The sequence below is a fragment of the Gracilinanus agilis genome, chromosome 6, assembly GCF_016433145.1.
Source record: "Gracilinanus agilis isolate LMUSP501 chromosome 6, AgileGrace, whole genome shotgun sequence".
NCBI classification, from domain to species: domain Eukaryota; kingdom Metazoa; phylum Chordata; class Mammalia; order Didelphimorphia; family Didelphidae; genus Gracilinanus; species Gracilinanus agilis.
The window spans coordinates 298,224,740-298,238,778 of record NC_058135.1 but is presented as its reverse complement, the minus strand read 5'-3'; the positions used below and the strand labels follow the sequence as shown (position 1 = coordinate 298,238,778).

Sequence of the window (14,039 nt, the reverse complement as noted above, 5' to 3'; positions counted from 1 at the left end):
AATCACCAGAAGCGTATACACCCCTCTTATCCTTGAGTATGGGGAGGTCTGTGACCCACGTGTGCGATAGTGGTTGATAAATCAGAAACCCCACTGATTGCCCCCTGGGCAGTCCTAAGCAAAGCTATAGCTGCAATTGGTCCATGTAAAGTGGAAGGAAGGCACAGGAAGTGATGAAAGGAGGGTCTTTAAAAGTGTCCAGAACTTCTTGTAATCAGGTCTTTCACCTTCAAACTTGACCTTGAAGGAGCTCCTGCTGGGACCTCAGACTACTCTTTGATTTTTCCTTTAGAACTGCCCCCATCGATGAGTGAAAAAGGCTGACTCCCTTTCCTGGCTTTTTCTGGAGGTACTAGCCTCTGGAGAGGCTCGTCTTGGAGGAGGCCTTGTGGCTAAAACCCTTGCTTAATTTACCTCTGGGCCCTCTTTGCTGGGGCCTCTGAAGCCCTTCCTGATTCACACGGGGCAGGAGTAATGATCTACTCTCTCTCTGATTTCCTTACTTTCACTCTTTATCTCTGTTTTGTAAATAAATTGCTATAAAGTCATTCTGACTTGAGTAATAATTTCGGCGACCATATTTTTATATATTCAGTCCTACCTCTTATTTTTAACCCTTATACCTGATGGGTTCCACTGGGTATGACCAAGCTGGAAAGACTTGGTTTTGGAAAGAGCACAGATTGTGCCTGTCACATAAGGACCAAGCCAGCCACCGATGATTTTTTTTAGAAAGCAAGATGGCATTATACATTACGGGCTCTAAAATCGTTCATGCTTATTAACTTAGAGCTCCCATACTAGGGTCAGGCCCTACAGGTACTATTGAGAGGGTCAAAAGATATTTGTATGAAAATGGCTATGGAAGCTTTGTTTGTAAGGACAAAATAACCCACGGGCAATGAATGAATGGGAGAAATGGCTGAATAGCTTGTGATAGTTGAATGGAGTGGATGATATTGTTACTGAAATGACAAATACTGGAAATGGAAAGGAAATATGGGAAACTTAGGAAGAGAAGAAAAGAGACTGAGCAGAATACAGAGCAGGGTTTTTAAAAACAACCACAAAATCAAGAGAAAACAAGTCTCCAAGTAAAAGGCCTCCATCCAAAGGGGACTCTAAAGCAGAGGTTTATGTTAGCACGGCATGGAATTCACATCTTTAAACAAACTGTAAACAATGTGGATTTTGTGGCTCTGCACACAATCTTTTATGCGCTGGTTTTTAGTGGCGGTTACTAAGTACATCGTTTTAAAAAAATAAAAGAAAGGATGCCAAAGGGACTAAGTGGATAGAGCTCTAGACTTAGTCTGGAAGACCTTAGTTTAGAACCTGCTGGCTATGTGGCCCTGGGCCAGTCACTTCCCCTCTGCCTGCCTTGGTTTCCTCATCTATAAAGTGGAAATCATAAGAGCAGCTCCTTCCCACAGTCGTGAGGATCTCAGGAAGTAATCATGGTAAGGCTCCTGGCATGTGATAGGTGCCATCTGGGCACGAGCCGCTGCTACTGCTACTGCTACTATTGCTATTGTTAACAATCATCTGCCTGAAGAACTGTGGAGCCCCAAGCCGTCCAGGGGAGCAGCCTGGGCCTCTCTTCTGCGCCCCACCGGGCCGTTCGGGCTGAGACGGGAGAGGAAGTCAAGCAGACGCCAACCACTGCCCAGACTGTAGGTTTCAATTCAGTTTATTAGTCTAGTCAAGGTTTTTTTATTTAAAAAATTTACATCTGCCTCTCAGAATGCAGAGCTCGGGGATGCCACCCTCCTGGGGATGATGGCAGTGCCCTTTGGCTGTGCCCTGTGAGGGGTACCCTGGGGCCTTCCGTGTGTGGGGGCTGTCCCGCCCACCCCAGGCTAGAGCCTCCCGCCCCCTCTTCCAGTGCCTGAGGCCCCCGGCCCTCGCTCGGCTCCAGGGTCCTTGGCCTGCCGGGGCACAGCAGCATTCTGAGGGGTGAGAGATCATGGGAATGATTTGCAGGGAATGATGAGGCCGCCCACCCTTCCCTTCAGTCCGTCCTGGGCCGGCCGAGCGAGGGAGCCACCGCATCTCCGATGGCGCTCGACCTACCGTCCGGAGGACCCCATCTTTGGTGGGCCAGCCGGGCCGGGCCCTGAGTGTCGGGGGCGCGTGAAGGGGTGGCTCCGGCCCGGCTCAGGGCTGGCAGTGCTGGTGCTCGCACACGCAGCTGCTGAACATCTGGACGTGGACCACGAGGCTGCTTCCTGGCCGCGCGGGGTCCGAGCAGGGCAGCTGGAGAGCCCTGGTGTAGGTGGTGAGCGGCTGGCAGCAGCCACACCACGTCTCCGTCTGCAGGGTGTCCGGGCTGACCCTGGTCAGAGCAAGGAGGAGGGCTCACGCCCGCTCAGGGCTGGGCTCAGTGCAGGGGCAGGGGGGGGCCTGTCCCACCTGGCACTCCCCCCCCCCCATTTACTTCACCCTCGATGGGTCGGGAGCCCCTTGGACATTCTGGTGTCAGAAGGAGGCTTTGAAATCATTGATGGAAACTCCAAGTCTCGGTGTGAGCTTGAGGGCAACCCTTCCTTTGCCCTGTCCAGGTTAAGAAGCTGAGTTCTGCCAGGAGCAGGTGGGGGCTCAGTGAAGGAAGAACCTGGCTTCTGCTTGGGGCGGAGGAGGGGAGGCTCAGGTGCTGGGCCCATCCTCCCCGGGGGAGGACTTTGAGCCGGCGTGGTGGACCTCCAGCAAGAACGCATGGCTCCCTGCCACCCGAGGCGGGGCTGGATCCAGAGCCCGGCAGGGGAGGGGGAGGGGGGCTCTCGGGGACTCACCTGGACCAGGAGGGGCAGAAGCCCTCGCAGCGGGTCAGCGTGGTGTTGACCGTGCACCCTTGGTACGTGATCTCTGCAGGGTATTCTTTCACAGTGCAGGCGCCTGCTGGAGGGAAACGGCGCCTTAGCCACGAGGGAGGCAGAAGTCCCGGGGGAGCCGCGCCCCGACTTCCGGGGCTTTGTGGGGGTGCCGGGCCTGCTCGGGACCTCGGGGCTCCTCACTGGGCCAGCACTGACAGCCGGGCTCTTCCCAGCCTGCACGATGGCTCTGGCCTCCGGGCTGGATCTGCTCCACACCTCGGCGCTCCCCGCCGTCTGGGAAGGGGCTCCCCAGGAGGCCCCACTGGGCCCTGAGGGTCCTGAGGACACAGCTGAGGACCAGCCGGCCTTCAGTGGCTCCCTGAGGCCGCGCAGTGGTCGCCAGCTCACGGCCTGTGACTCGGAGGCTCTTACCACCACTGGTGACATCTGAGCACAAATTCCAGATTTGGAAATGGGCTCAGAACGAGGCCTGGTCTTCAAGGCAGGATTTGAACCCGTCTCTGCGTCCTCATCTCTTCTCTTCACCCCAGGCTACCTCTAGGATTACCCCCCGGCCCCCAGACCCACACAGAGACTTCTCTGGCCCAGGCTAGGCACCATGGCCAATGAACAGAGCCCTGCGGATGGCCCGAGGCTCAGCATGCGCTCAGGCTCGCCACCTGTGAGTGGGCGGCCAGGGAGAAAGAGTTGGCCTTAGAGATGCCCTTTGACATCTGGCAGATTTACTGGATGGTCATTCGGACCCCTCGGGACGTGGGCAGGTTCCCCCAAGCCTCATCTCGTCCAGGCTGAGCAGGAGCGCCCTGATCGCCTTCACCATGCCGGGTGCTCTCCTCGGGATGCCGGCTCAGCCGTGTCCTCCTTAGGCTGGGCACCCCCCCCCCCGCAATGGACACCGCTGGCTCAGCATGCCGCCTGGCAGCTGGGAGAGGGGCAGCTCTGGAGAGCCCGGCCCCCCTGCCCCATGTTCCTAAGATAAAGGGAAGCCCCAACAAGGTGGGGAGGCACCAAGCGAAATGGCCGGGGAGTCCATCCAGCAGGCTGGCTCTAATGGGGGGGGATTCCCCCGGGAGGCTGGGGCTCCCCTCCCCCTTCCCCAGGCCCCCACCAAGGGCGCTGAGAGCTGCTGGCGCCGCAGGGCCCGAAGCAATGGCTAAGAACCCACACTTACCAGTGGAACTTGGGGCCGAGGGGGCTGGGGAGGAGGCCGGGCTGGTCAGGAGGCCGGTGCTCTGCGTCGTCGCCGGCCCCGGAGGGCTCGATGTCAGGCTTGTGGTGGGCACTGAGGGGCGCGTCAGCCCGAGGGTGGAGGATGGCAGGTGGGATGTGGACAGCCCGGTGGTGCGCGTGGTTGACCGAGAGGTGGTAAACCGGGTGGAAGCAGTGGGCAGAGCTGGGGTGCTGAATGACGTCTTCAGGGTAGACGTGGCCTCCGGGGTTGTGGAAGCCAGAGGAGGAACCCCACTAGTGACCGAGGGAGGGGAAGCCGAGGGCACCATGCTGGGAAACTGAGAGGCTGTGACTGGACTGGCGGGAGCTGAGGAAGCCGTAGCTCGGGATGGGAAAGCCTGAGTGGAAGGGGAGGCAGGGAGGGTGGAGTGTGGGAAGGAGGAGGACACGGGCCCGGGAGTGGCACTGGTGACTCTGGTGGAGAGGATGGTGGGAGATTCAGGAACACGAGTGGGGGAAGAACCTGGGCCAGAAGGAGACACAGGAGAGGAAAAGGAGGCCGGGGGGTGGGCGGAACTTGTGCTGGGGGGATACTCTGTATGCAGCCCAGTAGACATTGAAACGTTGGGAAGCACTGTGGAGAAGGTCTCGAACACAGTGCTGGAGTGGGGGGGAGGGCTGGCTGAGGGAATGGGAGGAAAAAGAGTAGTCCTGGCTGGAGTTTCAGAGGTGGAGAGGGGAGGGGAGAGGAGGCTGGAGTGGGTGGTAGAAGAGGGGGAGAGGCTACTGGCTGGGCCTGTGGAGACAGGAGAAGATGGGGACGAGGAGATGGAAGGAGAAACAGGGAGGCCTGACGGAGTGCTTTCCATAGGGGGGAAAGAAATGGTTCCATTAGAAGAGGTCACAGGGGAGGTGGTTGCATGAGTGGAAGGCAAGAGAGAAGTGAAGGGGCTTGTAGGGGAGGAAAAGGGTTTCGTCCCAGGAAAAGTGGTGGTGGTGTGGGAAAAAGCTGCAGTGGAGGGGAACCTCACTGGTGTAGATGCAGTGGGACTAGTGGCTGTGGGTTTATTGGCTGTAGTAGACAGTGTATGAACACCAGAAGAGACAACTGAAGAGGTCATTGTTGTCTGAGGCAGAGTGGTAGATGTAGGTGTTGATGGGTGACTGGTGGTACTGTGTGGTGTATGTGTGGTGGATTTTGTGGTAGCTGTAGATGTGATGCTAGCAGTGCTGATGGTGGAATGGACAGTACTTGGTCTGTAGGAGGTGCCTGTGGATGGGATGGTGGAGGAGGTATGAATAGTACCTGTGTGTGGGACACTTGTGCCAGAAGTAGTGACAGTGGTGGTAGTCAGGCTAGCAATGGGTTTGGTGGTGCTGTGTCTGGGTGTTGTGACTGAGGATGTGGAAGGAGCAGTAGAGAGGGGAGGAGTTGAGCTCCCTGAAGAGACTGTGTGTGGTAAAGTTGTGGTACTGTAGGGAGACTGAGTGGGAGTCCCTGTAGGTGTAGATGCAGTTGGACTAGTGGCTGTGGTCAGCGTGAGTGAGCTGGAAGAGTGTGGCATGCTCGTTTCAGCTGACAACCTTTGGGTGCTGTAGGGTGTATTTGTCGATGTTGGGTTGGGACTTGCTGACTGTGGCTTGGGGCTGCTGCTGGCCCCTGTGGAAGGAGCTGGCGTCTTGCTAAAGTGGCCTGTTGTGGTTGGCGTGGGCTTGCTTGCTGTCCCTTTGTGAGTGCTTTCGGTAGCTCCTGTGGAAACACGAGCGCCCACTTTCATTTCCCTTCCTGTTCCTGGGCTTCCCCCATGACCACTTCACCAGCTTTCAGCCAGAAGTGTTCTTGGAGCCCCGTGACGGCTGCCCATCTCTCAGAAGGAGCCCCAAGCTGGTGCATCTGCCCTTGGTGCCGCCTCCCCTTTGGAGGTTCTTTGGGCTCTCTGTGTGGTCACATTGTGACTCCTGAGCAACACCGTGGCTACGTCTCCCCTTTTCCCAATCTAGTGGGCAAATTCCCCTCTGCTAAGGTTTGGCATGTCTTGTGGCCTGCCATGGCAGGTGCCCGGCAGCTGGGCCTCCGCCTTCTTGGCTGCTTAGGACCTGCCAGGTCTCCTCATCTAACCCAAGCAAGCTTTCTCCTTGGGGAAGAGATGGAGGCAAAGGCCTCGCCCTCGGGGCCCAGATTCCTAGTTGATGGCAGACCCCAGAGCACCATCCACTTTCTGAGCTTCTCTTCCTCTGGCCCAGCCAGCTCCCAATCCCTCGTCTCCCCCTCTGACCAGGGCTGGCTCAGGGACCGTCCCACCGGCTGATGATGGGACACGGAGGCGCTGAGGGACATTCCCCAGACCCCGCGTCCTGGCCCCGTGGCACAACTCTCTGCTGGCCACAGTGGAAGGCAAAGTTCTAAGGCCGCTTGGGGCTTGGGGGAGGCCGGGACAACCCCAGAGGCACCCTCCACAGGGCGGGAAGCCCACTATATTTTGGCAACTGGCTGCGATTGGCTGCCGCGTGGGCTAAGGGTAGAAGCTTAGGGGTTCATCTCCCTGTTCCTCTTCTCAGTGGCCCTCCCAGCACTCCAGATTGCTGCCATCGCCTGGCAGCTTAGTCACAATCACACCATAGTATGGTTTGCAGAGTTAACTTGGGCAGGGCAGTGGGAAAAACACTCACCAGTGGACAGCAGAGACTCTGGCCTTCTCGTGGTCCCAGCCAATGTGGCTGTGGTCAGTGTGGGCCATAGCAACGTCCCTGGGGTTACTGTGGTGCTCACAGTGGACCGAGCTGTGGATCGCGTGGCTGTCGTTGGGAGGGAGCCTGGGCTCTCTGAAGTGGCCTGTGTGGTCGGGGAACTCCTCACCGTGGAGCCCAGTGGGAAGGTGGCCGGGGTTTCCGAGGGCGCTGAGGAGGTGACCGCTGCTGTGGAGTTGGTGGTGCCCCAAGGAGTGGCTGTGGGAACCAGGGACCCGTCAGTGTATGGCCATACCAGTGCTTCCTGCTGCTGACTTCCCTCGTAGCTCTGCCAAGGTTGAGCCTCTCCCCAGAGCATGCCCTCGCTCCCAGGGGGTCTCCCTCTGGTGTCCCGCCACGGGCCACTGTGCCAGCTGGCACACTAACGCTGCCTTCGGTGTGAGACCCGGAATGCCTCCAGCAAGCCTGACCCCAGGGCCCCAGACCGCCCACCCAGAGGGACTGTGTGCATTATGTGCACGTGTGGGCACGGTCATGATCACGGCACCTCCGTGTATCAATCCCGTCCCCCCTCTAGGCTTCCAGAATGCTGCCTAGCACAGGGTCCAACTACGGAGGGGGGTCCTGGAGCTCTTCAGACTGGCTCAAAGGAACCTGGGCCACTGGCCGGTGAGGAAGCCTGGCCAACAAGAACAACTGGGGATCTTCTCCTGCACCCCTTGGGGCAGCACTGGAAGTCAGGGTGACAGGCGGGGGGGTATCCCCATTTCTTTGCTGAGAAATCTGGTCTCAGGCACTTCCTAGCTCACTCAGGGAGCTTATTGCCTTGAACGTAGGTGGTGAGCATCAGAAGATGGATTTGGACCCCGGTTGGTCTTGCCTGTGGCCAAGCTCAGTGTCCTTTCCTCAGTCTCAGATCTTGGAATTTGGGACGGAAGAGAGGAAGGTGGGAATCTGGCCCCTGGACTTGGGGAGGAAGGGCAGGTTTCAGGGAACTGAGGCCTGAACTGAAACTGAGGACACAGAAGAGAAACTCTTCTAACGAGAAGGACAAGTGGGTATCAGGGAGCTCCTTGACAAACTGAGGCCTCTGGAGGCACGTAGGAAAGGTGGAAGCAGGGCAAGTAGTGGGAGGCAGCCCCATCACGTCCTGTGCTCCAGGATGTGCTCCAGAGCTCTGAACCTTATAGAATGAGCTGGGGCTCATAAGAACCTGCAAAATGCACCAATAAGCAGACACTTGTGTACTAGCTCCTTCGGAATATTGGAGAAAAGCTACTCGACCCCAGCCTAAAGTCTAATGTCAGGAAGGTAGCTAGAAGAATTAGCAAGCCAACAAATGAAACAAAGAACTCTGCCACCAACACACAAAACTGAAAGAAGAGAATGACTTGGAAACGGTTTCAAGCAAAGCCTCAAACAAAAACCCAGCTTGGGCACCAGGCCAACCAGAATTCCTGGAAGAGATAAAGCCAAAGGGGTTTTTTAAGAGATCAAAATGATTTTAAAAGAAAGCCAAAGGAGAGCGCTAAAGGGAAAAAGGACAAGAACTGGAAGTAATGGAAGATTTGGAAACAGATTTAGTACCGTGGAACGAGAGGGACCCAAGAATCAAATTCTCTGAAAATTGGAATTGGCCAACTAGAAACTAAAGTTTCCACGTGACTAAACTAAAGTGACCTCGAGGAATATTAAACCAAAGTCAAGAGATGGAAGAAATAATAGAAGTGGGGACAGCTAGCCGGCTTAGTGAACTGAGAACCAGGCCTAGATGGGAGAGCCTGGGTTCCCATCTGACCTCAGACAACATACAGGTTGTGTAACCCTGGGCAGATCACTTGACCCCCATTGCCCAGCCCTTACCGCTCTCCTGTCTTGCAACCAATACATAGTACTGATTATAAGACAGAAGGTAAAGGTTTAACAACAACAACAACAACAACAACAACAACAACAATAATAAAAATAAAAAAATAAAAAAAATTAATAAAAGAAATGGTAAGGAAAACAGCACATATAACTGAACTTCCTGAAAGCCTTGACCAAAAGAAAAGCTGAGGCATCAGATTTCAAGAAATGATGAAAGAAAACTGCCCAGATCCCTTCAAACCAGAGGGCAAAAGAGAAACAGGAAGAACCTGACTTTTCAGTGACTTTCAGCCTGAAAGAAACCCTTACACAAAACTCCCAGGAATATTATATCTCAAATCCAGAATGCCAAGGTCAGAAAGAAAACCCTTAAGAGATCCAGACAAAAAGAACACAAGTACTGAGGAGCCATAATCAGGATCCAGCAAAATTTGGCAACTACCATTAGAAAGGAGTGGTGAGCTTGGAAAACTATATCCCAGAAGGTAAAAAGTATAGGCATACAATCAAGAATTCATTCAGAAAAACCGAATATGACTTTGTAGAAGAAAAAGTAGATCTGGAATGAAACAGAAGACTGAGTGTTCCTGAAGAAAAGACCAGAAGTGAACAGAAATTTTGAAAGAGAAAGACAGGAGTTGAGAAATAGAGAAAAGGTGAATACGAGTAAGCAGTCATCATGGACTAACCAAGTGGGAAAGGGAAGAAGTGGCAAGGGTGAAGAAGAGGAAGAGTAGACTAAGGAAGACAGTCTTAAGCAAAACAAGCGCTGACTTAAGGAGGAAGGGTTTTGAGGTGGGTTTAAAAGAAAAGAAATGGTATGAACCTGAGTGAAGAAAAGAGAAAAGGGACAGAAGAAGCACATTACACCAGACCTGGAACACTGGTACTTCTCTCTTCTCCTCCTCCTCTTTATAAAGATGAGGCAGGATAAAAAGAGAAGGAAAAGTATACGAGAATAAGATAGTGGGAAAAACATAACTAATCAAAACTGATTATGAATGGATTAAACTCACCCATGAAACAGAAGAGAATCACAGGATGGATTAGAAAGCAAAATCCAATAGTATGTTGTTTATAAGGAATACACTTGAAACAGTGAGATGCACTCTTTACAGAAGTAAAGAGACTAAGAAGTAAGGGGTAGCATTCATGATCTCAAACAAAACAACAGTAAAAAAAACAATTAAAAGATTCTAGACATTCTGCTAAAAGGTAGCAAAGTCAGTTAATTAATAGCAACACTAAACATATATGGAACAAATAACACAGCATCTAAATAAGGGAAAAACTAAACGAGTTACAGGGAGAAATAAACGATAAGACTACAATAGTAGGAGCTTTTAGTTGACCACTTTCAGACACAAATAAATCTAATGAAAACAAAAGCAAAAAAAAAGTGAAATTCCTGAGTAGAATCGTAGAGAAGTTAAACACGAGAACCTTCAGGAGATTAATATATGAGAACATAAAGGAATGTAGATATTTCTCAGTTGTGTATGACACCTTCACAAAAATGGATTGCATCAATAAAAACTCACAGACAAAAGCATAAATATTAAATGCATCTTTTTAAAAAAACACTTACCTTATTGTGCATTGTTTCTAAGGCAGATGAGCAATAAGGGCTGGGCAAAAGGGATTAAGGGACTTACGCAGGGTCATGCAGTTCCAAAGTATTTGAGGCCAGATTTGACCTCAGGACCTCCTGGCTCTGGTCTTTATGCTGAGCTACCTACCTGCCCCAAATGCATCATTTACAGACCACGGTGCAATAAAAAATATATTCGATAAAAAGCCACTGAAACAAGGATTAAAAATTAATTGGAGAGGGAGCAGCTAGGTGGCTCAGTGGATTTAGAGCCGGGACTACCAATGGAGGTCCTGGATTCAAATCTGGCCTTAGACACTTGCTAGTCGCACGACCCTGGGTAGTTCCTTAACCCCCATTGCTCAGCTCTTACCGCTCTTCTGCCTTGGAGCCAATACACAGTATCGCTTTTATTTCAAAGAATGAATCGGACCCTAAACACCGGAACCCTAAAGGAGAGGTAGGAGGACGAATGAATCACGGAAACGGTCAGTCGTTTCCTCAAAGATAATAACTACAAAGGAGGTTGCTTGCTTTTGCCTCGTTATTAAAGGGCCCTTTTGGGGAAGAGGATTCAGCCTCATTCTGAGAAACCTGACGACCCCTCCCTGTAGAAGGGCATCTCGTCCGGGGCTAAGCCTGGTCCGGGGGCCTTCGAGGCCCCCTCTGGCCGTGACCCTCTGGGAGTCTGTGGGAAGGGACCAGGTTCCTGGGCTGGCATGAGTGGACGTGAAGGTCTGAATGGTCCTGCCCTGGCATCAGGTGCGTGTGGCAGGGCAGACGAGGAGCTCCCCTGAAAGGCGGCGCAGCCGAGTGGCTACGTGGGATGATCGTGGCCGTCACCTGGGGCTTTGGCACTTGCCGAATGCGGCCATGCTGTGTCTAGAGGCCCTGGGCAGCTGCTTTCCCTCTCGACGCCCAGACGTTTGGGCCGGTGGAGGAATTCCCTTCACCGACGAACTCAAAAATACGAGAGAGGGGGAGCAGGATGGCCCGCGGGCTTCCGGAGCCCCCCGAGGTGTGCAGGCGCCCGCCCTCGCCCAGCCCCCCGAGACACGGCGGGCCACATTTCTGCTCATCTTCACCGAGGCTCCGGAGGGTGAGCCTCCTCACCCGCGGTCGCCCAGCTCGTTACCGTCTGAGGAGGGATTTGACCCTTTCTGGTATTCCTCAGATGCCCAGGTCGCCGTCGCCTGCTGAGGCCCCGAGCAACGCCAGAGCCCCCCGCAGCTGCGTCAGGGAGCAGAGGCCCCGGGCCGAGTCCAGCCCTCTCGTTTCCTGCAGCTAATAGCAGAAGTCGGGAGGGGGAGCTCAGTGCCAGGGCCCAGAGTGCTGGGCCCGAAGTCGGGGCTGGGTAGGGCCTGGAGGCCCCCCGACAAGAGGCTGGAGGACCCTCATGCCAGGGGCTTCCCCTGCGTGGTGCCAGCAGCGCTGCTGAGCTTCGCTTCGAGGGGGAGCCTTGCGGGCGGGATGGGCAGGGCGGGCACCTGTGATCCTGGGCTGAGTGCTGCTGGGGACCGCTGCGGTGCTCCTTCCCGACGTTGGGCTGGAGGGGGAGCTGGGCAGAGGCCGGGGAGTGAACACTGTGGTGGTCTCTGCTCCCCCGGTGCTCTGGCGGGTGGTGGTGGGGTGCGGCCCTGAGGGGGAACAGCCCAAGCGTTAGCCGTGCCCCGCCTGGGCTCAGCACCACCCACTGGGCCCCTCTCCTTGCCTCCGGGGCCTGCCTGGGGGTGACGTCCGGGGTGGCTGCTGGGCCCTGAGCTCGGGGCGCTCTCATTCAGCACCCACTCGAGAGAGCCGCGTCCCCGGGAGGCCGGCTGGCCGAGCGAGCGCCTATCCCCGTTTTGCAGATAAGGAAACTATGACGTGCCCAAGGCTTCGCCTCCCGCCGCCTCCCTCTGGCCCTGCAGCCCGCCCCGCCGTGTCCCCGAGGTCCCTGCGGGGTGCTAGCCAGGACGCCCCCCGGCCAGAGTCTTCATAGTCCCCCGCCTCGCTCTAGGAGCAGCACCCCCTCCTCCGGGTGTCCTCACAAGATCACAGACCGCGAGCTGGAGCTTTTGGATCCTACCGGCCCTCCTGTGGTGCCCCCCGGCCCCCTGGCGCTCCTCGGGGTCCTTCTCGCCTTCCTTTCGTCGTTCCCCCCCGAGGGCTGCCCGGCCGCCTGCGCGCCCGGCCTACGCCTCCCTTGGCATCTCTCCGCCCTCTCTCTGGCCCTGGAGCCTCCGTGGCGCTGCCTGCCAAAGAGGTGCCGAGCCGCCCGGCCCTTCTGGCCCCTGCCACAGGCTGCCTCCCTGCCTCCCTCTAGTCGGGGCTTCTTCACAGGCCATGGCTGGGCTAAGGAGCAGCCTCACTGGTGGGACGGACAAGGACCTCCCTGGCAGAACAGGGCAAGGGCCAGGGACAATGGGGCCTGAGTCACCTTGGCATCTACTCTTGCTACATTCACCTGTTGTGGCTGGTGCTGGCGTCGAGGGGAGTGCCCGAGCTGAAAGGGAAGCAGAAGATGGTGGGCTCCAGGAGGAGGAGGCCTGAGGCTCGGCCCTCCCCGCCGGGCCCTGGGGCTCTGCCTTTCGGCTGCCCTTGTCCAGCCTTTCCAAGAGCGTGGGCAGCATGGGGCAAGGGCCCCTGGGTACCGGCTTCCCTCGAATCCCTCCCTTCCCTCCGGGTAAAAGGGGGCAGATGGGGGCCGGGAGCTCTGGGTGGCGGGAGGGCATCGTTGCCAACCCAGAGGAGAGTGGGGAAATGGGGGCCCGATGGGGGCCAGTCGTTATAGGTGCTCTGGGTGCCTTAAGAAAGAGGTGGGCCAGGAGGGGCATCCTAGAAAGCCTCTCGGAAGAGGCAGCTTTAAGAGTCTTCAGAGCCGGGGGCAGCTAGATGGCCAGCCCAGAGACAGGAGGTTCTGGGTTCAAATCTGGACTCAGTTACTTTCTAGCTGTGTGACCCTTAACCTGCCTAGCACTTCTGGCTCTTTTGTCCCGGAACCAATACACAGTATCAATACTAAGACAGAAGGCGGCAGAGGACAGGGAAGGTGCCCCGGCCCAGAGCTGGAAATGTCCAGGGGGAGACCCTGGGAAAAGTATGCCGGGAAGCAGGGGGGACAGCTGACTTGGTGGAAGGGTGCTTGGAAAGCCCCCCATCTTTGGAGCCTTGCTGCTGCTGCTGGCCACAGGCCCTGGGGGCTAAGTGGGCCCAAGTCCTGCCTGCCTGTCTGGCCTGGGGGGCCTCTGCCCAGCACCAGCCCTGTTTGCAGCTCAGAGGACAGGATAGTATGAGACGCCAACCTGGGCTCCTGCTTCACAGCCCCTCTGGATGGCCCTGTGCCCACGAATCCAGGCCCATCTGCTTGGGGAGCCCAAAGGATTCTGGGCTGGAAGCCCTTCTAAGGGCAGGGGCTTCTACCGTCCCGCTCCCCAGGTGGTCCTGCCCCACCAGCTCAGGGGCTAGGCCAGGGGGAAGGAGTCCTGCCTGGAGGGATGGCCCAGGGCCATGGGGTGAGGCTACAGGCCCAGAAGGTTGAGGGGGAAGACACTTACAGCAGGGCACACATCGCCCATCCTCGTGATCAAAGTACTGGTCCACCGTGCAGTTATAGCAGCCTATGAGGGAAGTAGGGGGAGCAGTGTGAGAGGTGTGTGGGTGGTGGGGGAGGGTCCCTTCTGGAGCTCCATGGGGCCTGCCAGGGACTGGGGGTGCTGGGGAGCTCTGGGGATGCATGGAGAAGCCAAAGGTCCCTGGGGCCAACCACTGAGGTGAGGGCAGCTGGGGTCCCTTCCTTCCTTCCCTCCCTCCTTCCTTCCTTCCTTCCCTCCTTCCTTCCTTCCCTCCTTCCTTCCTTCTCTCCTTCCTTCCTTCCTTCCTTCCTTCCCTCCTTCCTTCCTTCCCTC

General features: G+C 56.0%; 1 protein-coding gene across 1 annotated transcript in view; it reads right to left on the bottom strand.

The window, feature by feature from the left end:
- Positions 1 to 1,674: 1,674 nt before the first annotated feature.
- The window catches only part of LOC123252855 (mucin-6-like), a 43,053-nt gene continuing 30,688 nt past the window's right edge, over positions 1,675 to 14,039 (bottom strand). Inside the window, exons 24-29 of the mRNA XM_044682089.1 lie at positions 13,689 to 13,751; positions 11,477 to 11,789; positions 6,675 to 6,950; positions 4,006 to 5,552; positions 2,793 to 2,898; positions 1,675 to 2,335 (exon numbers count right to left, since the gene is read on the bottom strand). Coding sequence (XP_044538024.1) covers positions 2,158 to 2,335; positions 2,793 to 2,898; positions 4,006 to 5,552; positions 6,675 to 6,950; positions 11,477 to 11,789; positions 13,689 to 13,751 — 2,483 coding nt within the window. The 3' untranslated portion in view covers positions 1,675 to 2,157. The remainder of the gene's footprint in view (positions 2,336 to 2,792; positions 2,899 to 4,005; positions 5,553 to 6,674; positions 6,951 to 11,476; positions 11,790 to 13,688; positions 13,752 to 14,039) is intronic.